We start from the raw sequence: 15,828 nt of genomic DNA on the forward strand, positions 1-15,828 counted from the left end.
TTATCCAAAGCCATCATTAGCTCTGCTGCCAGTAACTAGACTCACCTGGTGCAGGTGTACTATTATATCCTGGCTGTTGGGATCCCAGCGCCTAGCATCCCAACCGCCAGAATGCCAGCAGTGGGGCGAGTGCAAAAGAAAAATATATATATTCATCTGCCTTCTCTTTATTAGGGGCCCCACTGTCTTAAGTGCCCCAGGCTCCCCATGGTCTTAATCCGGCTCTGGGCAGAACTCAGTGCCTCCCCAGCCATTAACCTCACCGCACGTTACTGGTTGGTGCACATTTGTGGCACATACTGTATAACATTTTCTGAGGTAATGTCTGCAGCTGCACAAAAGACATTTACAAGTTCCTTAAAAGCTATGTGGATTTCCATGACTTGTGCCCTGTTTCACTGTCTAGCTATGATAATTATCACATATTAATGCTGGAGACTAGTGACCTCTAAAATTAATGGCTGTATATCTATGAAACATATCTGAGTTCCTAAATAAAAGGTAACTGGATGCATTCCTCATTGTTTGCCCAGCTGCGCTGTCTGTGTAGCACAAAATACTTTCAAGATAATATTCATAGGTTTTCTGACAGCAAATGGCTTATTGCTTTTCTGCTGTCCATATACCTGTAGTCTGTGATACATGATCTCTTTGCAGTGATTGACAGCTGGATAAGAAAATGGCTGACTGGGTTCTGACTACCCAGGTGACAACTATTTGCAGAAGGTTATGTCTACCTTATGATTTACAGTCTCACAATATTCAACATTTTAGTCACACAGCCTCTTTAGGCCCCCCTCTCTCTCTTACACACATATGGCACACAAAAACATACATACATACATGCACTTGTGTCACACAGGCACACACATACATACAGGGCCTTAACTAGGTTTGTGCGGAGTGTGTCACCACACATAGTACTGCAGGGTAGGGGGCACTGTTAGCGGCACTTGCCAGTTATATGTTTTATTACTTACTCTTGCAGCACCCCCACTTTTTGAGCCTATCTCCCCCGTCTGTGTGTGTGTGTGTGTGTGTGTGTGTGTGTGTGTGTGTGTGTGTATATATATATATATATATATATATATATATATAGAAAAAACAGATAAGATCAGAGCGACCACCGGTGGTAAAAACAGTATAAAACTAGAGATGTATATTTAAATAAAAAGACGGGATTTATTTATAACGAACGTAGTCAGTAAAAAATTTTTTAGACATACATGGCAATATATAAAATGCGTGTTTTCCTAAAACGCATTTTATATATTGCCATGTATGTCTAAAAAATTTTTTACTGACTGTTTTTTCTACATTTCTTTTATCCTACACACGTACAAGTGTAGGTTTTATTTAAGATTGAGCAGACACCCCATAAAGAAAGGGGAGTGGTACTATAGAGATTAAACAGGGGAATATACTAGACATACTGTGAAAAACTATCTCTACTATTTTTTTGGCGCTGTCAGTTCACCCCATATACATATATATATATATGTATGTATATGTAGTGGGAAGGGGCAGAATAGCATGGGCATTCTCTGGGATTAATTTGTCATGCCCCTTCCCATGAGGCATGTGCCTTATGTCTCTATTGAAAAAATGGGGGGCACTTCTCTTCCTGGCACAGGCCACCAAAAAGTCTACTTATGGCTCTGCATACATAGAAACATAGAATTTGACAGCATATAAGAACCACTTGGCCCATCTAGTCTGCCCTTTTTTATCCTTTAGGTAATCTCAACCCTTTTTGAACCTTAATTCTTTGTAAGGATATTCATATGCCTATCCCAGGCATGTTTAAATTGCTCTACCGTTTTAGCCTCTACCACCTCTGATGGGAGGCTATTCCACTTGTCCACTACCCTTTCTGTGAAGTAATTTTTCCTTAAATTTCCCCTGAACCTGCCTCCCTCCAGTTTCAGTGTATGTCCTCGAGTTCTAATACTTCTCTTCCTTTGAAGAATGTTTCCCTCCTGAACTTTAAGACACTTGGTATATTTGGAAAGTTTCTATCATGTCCCCCCTTTCCCTTCTCTCCTCCAAACTATACATGTTAAGATCTTTTAGCTTTTCTGAGTAAGTTTTGTGATGTACTGTAGGCCATGTACCATTTTAGTTGTCCTTCTTTGTACACTCTGTAATGTATTTATGTCCTTCTGTAGATATAGTCTCCGGCACTTGACACAGTATTCCAGATGGGGCCGTACCAATGACCTATACAGTGGCATTATTACTTCTTTTTTCCTGCTACTGATTCCTCTCCATATGCAACCAAGCATCTGACTAGCAGCATCTGACTAGCCTTTCTCATTGCTTTGCTGCATTGCTTTCCTGCCTTCAAGTCACTTGAAATAGTGACTCCTAAATCCCTTTCCTCCTCAGTGGCTTCCATTATAGTACTCTTGATACTATATTTAGCCTTTGGGTTTTTAAGACCCAAGTGCATGATTTTGAATTTTTATCGTTAAACTGTAGTTGCCACATTCTTGACCATTTCTCAAGCCTAAGTAGGTCATCAATCGTTTGTTTTATCCCTCCCGGTGTGTCTACACTGTTGCATATCTTTGTATCATGTGCAAAAAGGCATACTTTCCCTTCAATACCATTTGCAATGTCACCAACAAAGATATTAAAGAGAACTGGTCAAAGTACAGATCCCTGGGGTACTCCATAGATTGCACTCCATTTACTACAACTGTCTGTTTCCTATCCTGCAACCAGGTTCTTATAAATTTAACTGTTTTATAATCCACCCCTATGCTTTCAAGTTTATTTAGCAGTCTGCGATGTGTCACAGTGTCAAATGCCTTTCTAAAGTCTAGATATTCTACATCTACAGCTCCCCCTTGATCTATTATTTTCATCACAGAGTCAAAAAAGTCAATAAGATTTGTTTGGCATGATCTCCCACCAGTAAATCCATGCTGCTTTGGATCCTGTAAGTTGTTTGATTTTAGATATTCCACAACTCTTTCTTTTAATAGTTTTTCCATTACTTTCTTTACTACTGATGTAAGGCTTACTGGTCTGTAGTTAGTTGCTTCTTCCTTGCTTCCACTTTTGTGCATTTGAACTACATTTGCTCTTTTCCAGTCTTCTGGTATGGCACCTGCATTTAGTGACTGGTTAAATAATTCTGTTAAAGGTGTCACCAGCACATATTTTATTTCTTTTAGTATCCTTGGGTGTATCCCATCTGGCCCCATAGATTTATCCACTTTTAGTTTTGAAAGTTCTGTTAGGACCTTCTCCTCTGTTAATGTACTTTCATCTACCTTATTTTTATGAATGTCCTTGCAACTTAACTGTGGTCCCTTCCCTTCTCCTTCTGTAGTAAATACTGAGCAAAAATAACTATTTAGGGGATCTGCTATTGCCTTGTCTCCATCCACCAAATGCTCACTCTCTGTCTTAAGTCTTATTATTCCTCCATTTGATTTTCTCCTTTCACTTATATACTATAAGCTTTGCCACCTTTATCTACTGACTGGGCCATTTTCTCCTCAGCTTCTGCCTTTGCATGTCTGATCACTTTCTTAGCATCCTTCCATCTGTCAAGATACACCTCTTTGTTGTTATTATTTTGAGTCTGTTTGTATTTCCTAAAAGCCATCTTTTTTTGCTTTTACACTAGTTGATACTTCTTTTGTGAACCACATTGGCTTCCTTTTACTGGTACTTTTCTTAACCCTTTTGATACAAAGGTCTGTTGCCCTTAGTATTGCACTTTTTAGTTTTTCCCAGCTCTCCTGCCCCCTTCCAAGTTCCTCCAGTCCACCAATGAATCACTTAAACATCTCCCCATTTTTGAAAGTCAGCATTTCTAAAATCCAACACCTTTGTTTTTGTGTGACAGGAGTTGGATCCCGTCTTTATACTAAACCATACTGCTTGAGGATCACTGGATCCCAGGTGCTCACCTACATATTTGTCTGATGTACTATCACCATTTGTAAGAATTCAATCTAATATTGAGTCTTTGCGAGTGGGCTTCCTCACCAATTGCTTGAGAGATGCTCCCTGTAAGGAATTTAGAAATTTGCCACTTGTAGCTGAACTTGCAAAAGACCCCTCCCAATTTACATCAGATAAATTAAAGTCTCCCATGATTATGACTTCTCCCTTTAAAGCCATTTTAGTGATTTTCAACAATAGGTTCCTATCCAAATCCTGCCCCTCCCCTGGTGGTCTATAGATCACCCCAAAGCGAATAATGTTCTTCTCCTCGGTTTCTATGGTGGCTCACAGGGCCTCAGTTTTGTCTTCAATATTTTGTCTAAAACTAGCATTTATGCTTTTTTTTCCCACATACATTGCTACCCCTCCTCCTATTCTTCTCATTCCATCCTTCCTAAATAAATTGTATCCTGGCATAGCTATGTCCCAGTCATGATTCTCATTGCACCAATATTCTGTAATTGCCACAATATCCAGGTTATCCCTTGTCATCATCACAATTAGTTCTTGAATTTTGTCTCCTAAGCATTTGCACACATAGCTTAAAGAATTTTGTCTGTGCACCTGTTATTAGTAGCCATGTCCAGACAGTACAAAATAAGTGACAAGTTTAAAGTTGAAATTACCTGTTTGGTGATGTTGCTCAGTGTTTGGTATTTGTTTTTTTACTAATCAGGAATCACACTCTGTCCTTTACACCATGACTACACCTCACTAAATGTAAAGTTATAGTACACCTGACCTCAAATGGCCAAACGATCAAAGAATGTAAACACCAGACAGCATGCAATAATAAACTATTTCACTGAGCAACTTCCCCACACATGCAATGCCAATTACAAGCAAATCATTACAACAAAAAACATACATGAGTTTGCATAAGAGAGAACTGTAGTGAGCAGATACAGTACATGCACACGTGCCACACAAATACACCCACACACAGAGTTTCCACTGCTTATCCACCTTTGAATTAACTCTGGCATGTTGTCAGTGCACTGCCTGCGCTATCGCCTTACTTATATAAGTTCATATGCTTTATGGGCTTCTCTCTCTGCCTCTGCTTACACTGTGCTTTCCCTCAGCAGCTCATTTTGACTCCTCTCTCCATGATCTGTCATCTCTCTCTTCACTTACACCTCATCTCGTGCTCCCTTTCCAACTGCCAGTAGTTTCTATCTGACTCTTGCCTCACTACTCAAGACTGCTTATGTGACGTCCTCCTCACTTCTTGAGCAGCTGCAGAGGCTCCTGAGAATTGCAGCCTGTGGTCTACCTGTATAACTGTATTACACAATGCCTTCCTGTGTTGTGTTGGCTTGTTTCCTGCAGGATTAATTCTTTATAAAACATATAGTTATCTGTCTCAGCCATAAGTATCTAATCATTTGTATGTGTTAATTTATATATGTTTCCTATACTTATATCTGTGTAAAACTTGCTAAAAAATAGTCTATTTTATTTAAAATACACATCTGACAATTTTAGCTATTTATCTTTAGTAGTTGTTTAGTAGTTCGACCACCATTATCACAATTATAATGCGCCACCAAGCAACAAGACCATGGTGCTTGGCAGCATGACAGCACCTCCCACTTAGACAGGTTTATTGGGAGCGCGACGGTGACCTCATGATGTCACATCACGCTACCTCCTCTGGCTGCTGTGGCTGGCGTGAAGAGAGGAGCCTGACTGCACTTTCCCGCAGCATCCCTTGCTGTGTGCCACAGTGCATTTGTTTCCCTTCACTCAGCTTGTGTGATGCACCAGATGCATCAGCAGTGAGCGGCTTTGTTCTTCACAGGCTGGGCTGCTGGGCATGTCTCTGGCTTCACTGTGTGGGGAAATTGATTTTTAATACAACGTGGACACTACTATATATTTCTATTATTATGGGGGTATTGCTATATATTTCTATTGTAATGTGGACACTACTATATAGTTCTATTATTATGGGGGTATTACTATATATTTCTATTGTAATGTGGACACTACTATATATTTCTATTATTATGGGGGTATTACTATATATTTCTATTATAATGTGGACACTGCTATATATTTCTATTATTATGGGGGTATTACTATATATTTCTATTGTAATGTGGACACTACTATATATTTCTATTATTATGGGGGTATTGCTATATATTTCTATTATAATGTGGACACTACTATATATTTCTATTATTATGGGGGTATTACTATATATTTCTATTGTAATGTGGACACTACTATATAATTCTATTATTATGAGGGCAATACTATATATTTCTATTGTAATGTGGACACTACTATATATTTCTATTAATATGGGGGTATTACTATATATTTCTATTGTAATGTGGACACTGCTATATATTTCTATTATTATGGGGGGTATTACTATATATTTCTATTGTAATGTGGACACTACTATATATTTCTATTCTTATGGGGGTATTGCAATATATTTCTATTATTATGAGGGTATTGCTATATATTTCTATTATAATGTGGACACTACTATATATTTCTATTATTATGGGGGTATTGCAATATATTTCTATTATTATGAGGGTATTGCTATATATTTCTATTATAATGTGGACACTACTATATATTTCTATTATTATGAGGGTATTACTATATATTTCTATTATAATGTGGACACTACTATATATTTCTATTATTATGAGGGTATTACTATATATTTCTATTATAATGTGGACACTACTATATATTTCTTTTATTATGCAGGTATTGCTATATATTTCTATTGTAATATGGACACTACTATATATTACTACCAGGGGCACTAGTACAGTATATATTCCTGTTTTAATGGAGGCAGTGCTATATATTGTTATTAAATTGGGGACATTACTATATATATTTATTATACTAGGGGCATTACTATATATTGCTATTATACTGGGTGTATCGCTATATGTTTCTATTATACTGGAGGCATTACTATATATTTCTAGCCTTGCCTCCAGAGTGCAAAGAAAAGGGACTTTGTCATGTGGCACACCACTAGTGTCTTGTAGCCACTCCCCCTAGTGGCATGTGACGACACCCCTCACAACACGTGACCACGCCCATTTTCGGAACTCAGTACCACTAAGAAAATATTTCTACTTGCAACACTGGTTATAGGATGTAGATAACAGACAGACCTGACCCAATAGTGTCCTGACTTGCTAGATGCCAGTAGTGGTGAGTGCACGGCAGTGGTAGCTGTTTAGTCACCAGAGGAAGCCATCTGCTACCCTCAATCCAATTCTAGATGGGTTTCCTGTGGCAACACTGAACACCGCTGCATCAGCACCAGATTCACCATCCTTGCCCCCTTATCATAATAAAAGCAGCAAGGATGGCTGAAACACATTGAAGTACCTACAGCTCCCCTTACAGGAACCATCTCCTCAAAGAAACCCCAGGTATACCCTGCATGTAGACTAAGCACTTGTGTGGCTGCAGAGTGCTCTGAGTGTGACTACTGAACCCGCACTGCAGCATGATGGTGGCACATCCAGTGCTGCTGCAGTGGTGTTCAGCATTGTCCCAGGAAACCCATCTGCAATTGGACTGAGAGTCGCAGATGGCTCCCGCTAGTGACCGCACACAGGGGCTAATTCAGACCTGATCGCTAGGCTGCTCACAAATTTGAACACCAACCATTTAACATCACTTGTCATCTATGTGTAGTTTTCCATCCTTGCTTTTGGGAGAAGGTAATGCCTGAAAGGAAAATGTGATTCAAACCACAAATTGGAGGGGTTATTACAGTATGTTTTATTAAAGTGAGCGGTAGAGGCGTGATAACACAGGTCATGTTATCATACCCCTTCTGTAAAATTATATCTTCCCAATATAAGCACATGACATGTAATACAAGTGAATATAACACGCTAATTTAACATTGTTATTGAATTCTGCATGGGTGTATTATTGTCAAGACCAATAAAAACATCCTACCGTATGCCTATACAATTAGTTAAGATTATGGGCCGCATATAGTGAAGTCTGAGCTGGCAGGAGGTGGGGGTTCCCGGACGAACTCATTATATTTTAAAAGTGCCAATCATGCACAAGGCAAAACCATACTTTGTTATGGATTGCCACTTTAAAAAATGTCCGAGTCCGGCTGGGAACCCGCACTTCTGGTCAACTGGGACTTCACTACATCCGGCTCTATACAGTAGATCAGGACTGGCCAACCTGTGGCGCTCAAACTGTTGTGAAACTACACATCCCAGCATGCCCTGCCACAGTTTTAGCATTACCTAAAAGTAACAATGTGGAAGGACATGTTGGGATTTGTGGTTTCTCAACAGCTGGAGAGCCGCAGGTTAGCCAGTACTGCTATAGCTTGAACTTTGAATTTTAAAAGCATTACGTTTTCAATGATTTTACTTAACTGCCTTAAATAATTGAACCTTCTTGGTGCAAAGTAAATTATTAGTTTCTATGAACCATAACACCATTTCCTTTACATATTATTTACTCACAATGTTGGCATAATAGTGCGCTCTCTGTCAATAGATATCCTCTGTATATCTAGTATTGCATTAATATACAATACACTAGTCACATCTGCATCTATCCTCAAGTGTCATTTAAATGGTCATATTATATTATTCATGTGTATTAATCATACTTATATATATATTTATTTGTTTCAGAACAATGACTATGCTGGAACTGCACAACTTGTGATACCTATTCAAGCATTCTCTGATGGTACTGCCTGCTTAATGGTAATTTCATTCTATTGCTGTGTTTATTTGTGTTCTGGCATTATTGAAATAAAAGGTCTGCAAAATAAAACTTTAGAATTTTTCAGTGTTACATAAAAATAACAAAAACTTTTTTGAAGGGGAAAAAGGAACAACCTTCTGCAGTAATGTAATTTTTTTTAACCACTTAACTGGCTGTTATTTTTCCCCAAAAAAAACACTCAGAAATTGCTATTTTTCAAATGATTGAATTAGGTTAAGAACATCTACTTAAAACCTATCCAACACTACTTTATTAAACAAATTTTCATAACAAATATTATTATTTTTTTAAACTTCGATGACTGACACAACAGACCATTGCGGCATCACAGCTTTATATTTCCCCATCAGCTGCCCCTCTCTGCATCCGCTGGGTGTACACTGGGAGGCTGGGGGCTGCTTTATTTACATACCTCCAGTGGCCGATCCTTTCTGCAGCCAGTGGGTGGAAGGTGATCAGTGATTGGCTGTTGGGGGAGGGAACAAGTATGTACTGGGGCCGGGAGGTCCCATTGAGCTTACCTTCCAGCAGCCGCCCACTGAGTGTTTCTGACTTGTCACATCAGATGCAACCACAAGTGGTTAAAGACTAATGGACATTTTTATCAAAGCTTCTAAAGAGGCAACACCTCCAAGTTCCTTCTTTAGAAGGTTTGATAAATCTGCCCCTAAGGAGCTGATACAAATCCCATACTACACGAGTTTGTGTTGCTTATTATGGGTGATATCGCTTTGTGTATGCTCATAAAGAAAATACACGTATATTCATGATTACAGATGCATATAGTAATACTCTCTATAACTGGAGATCTAGGACAGGGGAGGGAAGGGCTGGTCTAATACAAGCCAATTACAGTAAAATCAGATACATGCATATACACATGCAGGGCCGAAACTAGGAGAGTGTGAGCGGTGCTGTTACACAAGGTGGAGGGCCCAGGTGGTGGCACTATCATTGCCCCATTGCACCGGCAATTTCCATTCATGATGCTTGGAATGACACCCTGGCTGCCAGAGCCGGCCCTAACCAATATGATGCCCTAGGCAAGATTTTGGCTGGTGCCCCCTAGCACCACCGCTGGTTCCGCCTCTGACCTTGCACCTCTTTCCCAGCACCATCACCCCTCACCCATATCAGTCCTTATTTTGGGGTTTGTACCCCCTATATTTTAAATAGGAACAGTTTGCACATTTGGCACACACACTAAAAAGGGGTGTGTTTTTGTTGGCAAGGGGCATGGCCACACAATAGTAACCCCAATTCCAATTACGCCACACAGTACTGCAACTTTATTCACAATTGATCATGCAGTAGTGTTCATAATTCATATTACATCCCACAGTAGTATCACTTTACCTTATAAACGTTGCTACTCACAGTAGAGCCCCTTATTCACATTACACCACACCCTATTGCTCTTTATTCACATTAGACGACACAGTAGTGCCCTTTCTATATGCAACGTCACATAGTAGAGCACCTTATACACATAATGCCACACATTAGTAATGTATTTATACACATAATTCCACACAGTAATGCCCCTTACACATATGAGACACATTATTAATGTCCTTATAAACATAATGCGCCTTACACATTATGACAACCTTAATTAATGCCTTTTTACACATAATGTCCCTTACACATAAGCCGCACATTATTAATGCCCTTATACACATAATGACACACATAGTGCCCCCTACACATTTGCTGCACATTATTAGTGCAACTATACACATAATGACCCACATAAAGTAGTACCCTGTTACACATTTGCCGCACATTATTAATGCCCTTATACACATAATGACACACAGTGCCCCTTACACATATGTTGCACATTATTAATGCATTTTTACATGACACACATAATGCTCCTTACACATATTCCGAACACTACTGTAACAACCAACCCACTTACATGCACAGAGCACTCACACTGCCACTAACATTGTGACCTGTGCCTCTGCTTGTATACAGATGTGTCCTCATAAATATTGCCTCAATGCTAACATCTGGCACCTTTTTTTATGAAAATGCATCTTATTGCATGTGGCTAGGATGCACAAGCAGCTTCTACTGATTAAAATGATATGCAGCATGCCTATATACTGTGTGAGACTGTGGTTGTATCTGCATATGAAATGCTACACAGAATATAGGCATGCCGCATATCATTTTAATCAGCAGAAGCTGCTGATGCCCCTAGGCATATCAAATGCCCTAGGCAATTGCCTAGTTTGCCTATGCCTATGGCCGGCTCTTCTGGCTGCATCCAGTAGTGTTACTGTAGATCTGCCAGGGGACGCTCAGGGAAACCACTTTGCAGCCTATTGAGCTTCCTGGAGTATCCTTAAGATACTCCACCCAGAGCTCTACTTCCCAGAGCCGATGGCCCCACCCACACACGTGACATCATGACATCACAGGCTTAGAAGGCGAGGGATGACACAGGGTAAACTGCATCCTTTTATGGTGCAGCACACATTAGAAGGTGTATGCTGATGATGAAGACTTGACATAAATTAGATGCATTTGCTGTAAGTGTGGCGCAGAATGCATGTAATTATGTGTACAATTCTCCATAAGTGCAAAATAATGCTACTGTACTTCTGTGCTCTGTTTTACACTGTACACCTCTTTTGTCACTATATCAGCTACAAGACCAGCTCCAGGTCACTACACAAAAATATTTTTAGTCCCCCCCACACCAAACACACACACACACACACACACACACACACACACACACACACACACACACACACACACACACACAATACAGTATTATACAAATATTCAAATTTTATGTATTTAGGGATACATTGGGGCTGATAGTGTCGGGGTGTACATGCCCACATGTCACTGTCACTCCCACACAGCACTGGTCATAGCTCCTCTCCTTCTCAGTATAGACCCTTGAACATTTCAACCCCAGGCCCATTTTTTCCTTACTCCAGCCCTGATAAGCTACTATAACCACCCAGTACGCCAAGTTTTGTTTTTCTGTCTAACACAGTGCACAGTAACACTTCTCTTATTTTGTATTATTCAGCACATTTAGTTATGTGTCTATAAAACAGTTATATTCTTCTTACACACAAGTTCTTTACCATAAATACAAAATGGACAAAGTGTTTTATGTTTAAATGAAAATGTAGAGCTTATCTGTTGTCTTTACCATTTGTTCTTTTTTTAAGTTTGTGATGTTAATATGATGATATTATTTGACAGAGCCGTAACTAGACTTTTTGGTGCCCTGTGCCAGAAAGAGAATTGGAGCACCTCCCCCCCCTCCCCCTAATAGGTACATAAGGTGCATACCTCGTGGGAAAAGGGCATGACGATACTGACAAAACTAATCCCAGAGAAAGTCCATGCTGTGATTCCCTTTTACACATTTTGAGCTCGCTGTTATTCAGTTACAATATCCTATATTACGTAACACATTTCAATATACTGTCATATCCAGGATTTAAACCCATATCTTGATGCATTCCAGTTAAACACCCAACTCATTGATCTATTTGATCCTGCATAAAAACTGAGATTTCTAACTATATGAAGCTACAGTACCTTAGAATCAGTGATGTGTGGTGAGCTAAATGGCTCAGGAGGCACTGGCTAGCACCAGAGCCAGACTTACATGCAATTTATGAGCCAAAGCGTACATCTGGGCATTATACACAGGTGCAGCAGTATAAACTCCTGGAGATTTGGTGAGTTTTGATCAGAGATGTGCAGAAACGATAGGCATGAGAGGCACTGCCTCACCTGCCATAGACTTTTTACTCCAGAGTTTTGGCTATAAAAATGATTAGAATAATGCAAAGAAGATAATCCAAACATGTTCTTTGTATTTTTCATATACTTTATAGAGTCAAACCTCTGGTACAAACGTTAGTATGACAGGAAAGGCTCTGCCTCACCTGCCTCACCCCACCGCATGTCACTGCTTAGAATTGTCTAGCTCTCCATGCAAGGGCAGATAGCTCAATGAATAGATTGTCTGACTACAATGCCACAGGTAATGGGTTTGAAACCCAGGTATGTCAATGTAATAAAGGATAGTGTGACTGACTAACAAAGAGCTGTCAAGTTAAGTTCATGAATGCTGTATAGGTATTAGCAACGGAAGAGGTGGGTGTAGGAGATAGGGGCAGTCAGGAGTTGCTGGGCTCCAAAAAGAAGGGAAGCTGCAAGTGAGAGTAATTAAAACAGATAATTGACAGGTGACACCAACAGTGCCCCCTCCCCTGCAGCACTATGTGCGGTGCCACACTCCACACACACCTAGTTACATCCCTGTTGTTTGACTTTTGAGAATACTAATAAACTAATAAATAAACATCAGCTTAATGGCAACCATAGTATTTATATATTTAAAAAAAATAAGAAAATGAAACATTGGTAAATTGCATTTTATGTTTTTGTTTTTTTTCAGCATAAGTTATATAAAGAAAATGGTTTTGATCTTATTGAAATTCTCAATATAGCGATCAGTTCTGCGGTAAGTAAACAGCATATGAGATAATATATATGCAACCTTTTTTGTTGTCTAGGGCCACATTGTTCTGTGCAGGGACGTAATAAAATTACATTTGTTTACATGTTCATACAAACACAAGAAAAGAGTTCAACAATGGTAAAAATCCCATCTGGAGTAGAAATGTGTGCGCCCCCTGGAGGTATTATAGTCATGCCATGAATGGGACATGTTTACGTCACATACAGAAGATGGCTACCACACCCTTCCTCAGTAACACATAGAGGCCTCCCCTTTGTACTGTATAAGGGGGGTAATTCCAAGTTGACCGCAGCAGGAAATTTTTTAGCAGTTGGGCAAAACCATGTGCAGTGCAGGGGGGGGGGCCAGATATAACATTTGCAGAGAGAGTTAGATTTGGGTGGGTTATTTTGTTTTTGTGCAGGGTAAATACTGGCTGCTTTATTTTTACACTGCAATTTAGATTGCAGATTGAACTCACCACACCCAAATCTATCTCTCTCTTCACATGTTATATCTGCCCCCCCTGCACTGCACATGGTTTTGCCCAACTGCTAAAAAAATTTCCTTCTGCGATCAACTTCGAATTACCCCTAAGGTTTCTTACTTCCACCACTTCCATGTAAAACATTGTTCCTTAACTCTTTCAATTCTTACTGCAACTGCAGAGGAAGTGACTAAGGGCCTAATCAGTGTTCCTTAAACATAGGTGAAAATAATAATTTTCTCCTACTTTTGTAAAATGTATGTGCTGTCCACATTCATTAAATGGATAATGCTGAAATCTCCTGCTTACTGGTCATCCCATGCACAGCTATGAGGACCTCCTCTTTCCCCAATTCATCAAACTACAGAATTTTTGGAATTTGATTGCAGGAATGGGCGCCAACTTCAAATGGCATCCGTTCTAGAAGCCCCACTCTTTCCTATGGTAACCTATCATATTTAACTGCCCTCTGCTGCAAGGTGTTTGGTTTGATTATTGGGTCTGTGGATGAAGGTGTATACTTCACAATGCTGTCTGTTATTAATTACTGGCTAAGGGTGTGTGTGATATTTGTAGGGTCCACCTTTATGTGAGTTGTATTTATCTGGCAGTACTACCAACTTATATCCACGTCCCTGCCTTTATATAGATAATTAACTAGAATACCTCCAAGTTGTGAAAGAAACAACTGTACTGTAAATATACAAAAAGTAACTCCAAAAATAGAAACAAATATCATATATCCATAAATAGAATCCCTTGCTGTCCAGGGCACATATGTCAGTATTATCTCATGGTTTGCAAGTGTTAAGTGATTAGTGTAGAAGTCAAATGTATTGCCAGCAGTAGCGGTTCTTGCCACGGGCTAGCAAGCTTTTTGCCCGGGGCGCTGCTGTCCCCATGTCGCCGCCGTGGCAAGAGCCGCTACTGATCCCAGCTTCCCACTCCCCGGCTGCAGGAGGCGCCGTGGGCTGTGTGGGGGCCCACTGCAGCCGGCTCCACTGACAGACACTAGAGATCATAATTGACCTCTAGTGTCAGTGCAGCACTGCTATGGGAGAGACGTCATGACGTCTCTCCTATAGAGAAGAGCCGGCGGCCAGAGACAGAATGCAGTGCAGCAGCGGTCTGGAAGCAGGACAGGGCTGGTAAGTATTGTGTTGTTGTTGTTGTTTTTTTATTGTATGTGTGTTGTAAGCGGTGCTACTGGGGCACAGCTACAGGGGTCACAACTACTGGGGGCACAGCTACTGGGGGCACAGCTCCAGGGGGCACAACTACAGGGGCACTACTATTGGGGCAAAGCTACAAGTGGCACAGCTACAGGGTGCACTACTATTGGGGGCACAGCTACTGGGGGCACAACTACAGGGGCACTACTATTGGGGCAAAGCTACAAGTGGCACAGCTACAGGGGGCACTGCTACAGGGGGCACAGCTACAGGGGGATAACTGTGGCCACGCCCCTATTCTTGTAGCTCTATTTTACCAGGGGGGGGAGGCGCCACAGAAAACTTTCGCCCTGGGCGCCACAATGTCTAGGACCGGCCCTGATTGCATCCAGCAGTGTTACATGTTATACTGCAACTAAACACCAAAAAAGAAAGAGGAAACCCAGAGCTTCATGAACAGGAGGGGTATTAGTATTAGTATACATCTGCAGCAGTCAAAGAAGAGAATATTGCCAATCTCACAGGAATCCAAAGTAACAAAAATTGCTGCCATGCTGTATACTTAATTCAGACTATGTGGTATAGTAAATACACAATTATTGGGATAAATACAAGTAAAATGAAATTGATATATACATAAGTGGGATGCAGTCAATTTGCCGTCTGTCGGGATCCTGCCAGGATACAGACGCCGGAATCCCGACAGCAGGGGAAATGCCAGTGGTCAGAATCCCGACCACAGCCCTGTATTCCCACACGGGTGGTGGTCCACACCACCACCTAAGGGAGAATATAATAGTTTGGGGAACAGCGCTCGCCACTTGGCCTGAAGCGTCACGAGCGCTGTGAGCCCACGAGGGGACTCATTGTGCTCACTGCCAGCATTCCGGCTGTCGGGATTCTGCCGGTGGTCTCCTGACCGCCGGGAT

The 15,828-nt window shown here is 40.6% G+C and overlaps 1 protein-coding gene across 1 annotated transcript in view; it reads left to right on the forward strand.

Moving 5' to 3' along the window:
• Positions 1–15,828, forward strand: part of LOC134965502 (uncharacterized) — a 96,839-nt gene that overhangs the window by 58,307 nt on the left and 22,704 nt on the right. The window contains exons 7-8 of the mRNA XM_063941901.1: positions 8,634–8,708; positions 13,178–13,243. Of these exons, the coding sequence (XP_063797971.1) occupies positions 8,634–8,708; positions 13,178–13,243 (141 nt within the window). The remainder of the gene's footprint in view (positions 1–8,633; positions 8,709–13,177; positions 13,244–15,828) is intronic.

This window comes from Pseudophryne corroboree, chromosome 10, assembly GCF_028390025.1.
Source record: "Pseudophryne corroboree isolate aPseCor3 chromosome 10, aPseCor3.hap2, whole genome shotgun sequence".
NCBI lineage: Eukaryota > Metazoa > Chordata > Amphibia > Anura > Myobatrachidae > Pseudophryne > Pseudophryne corroboree.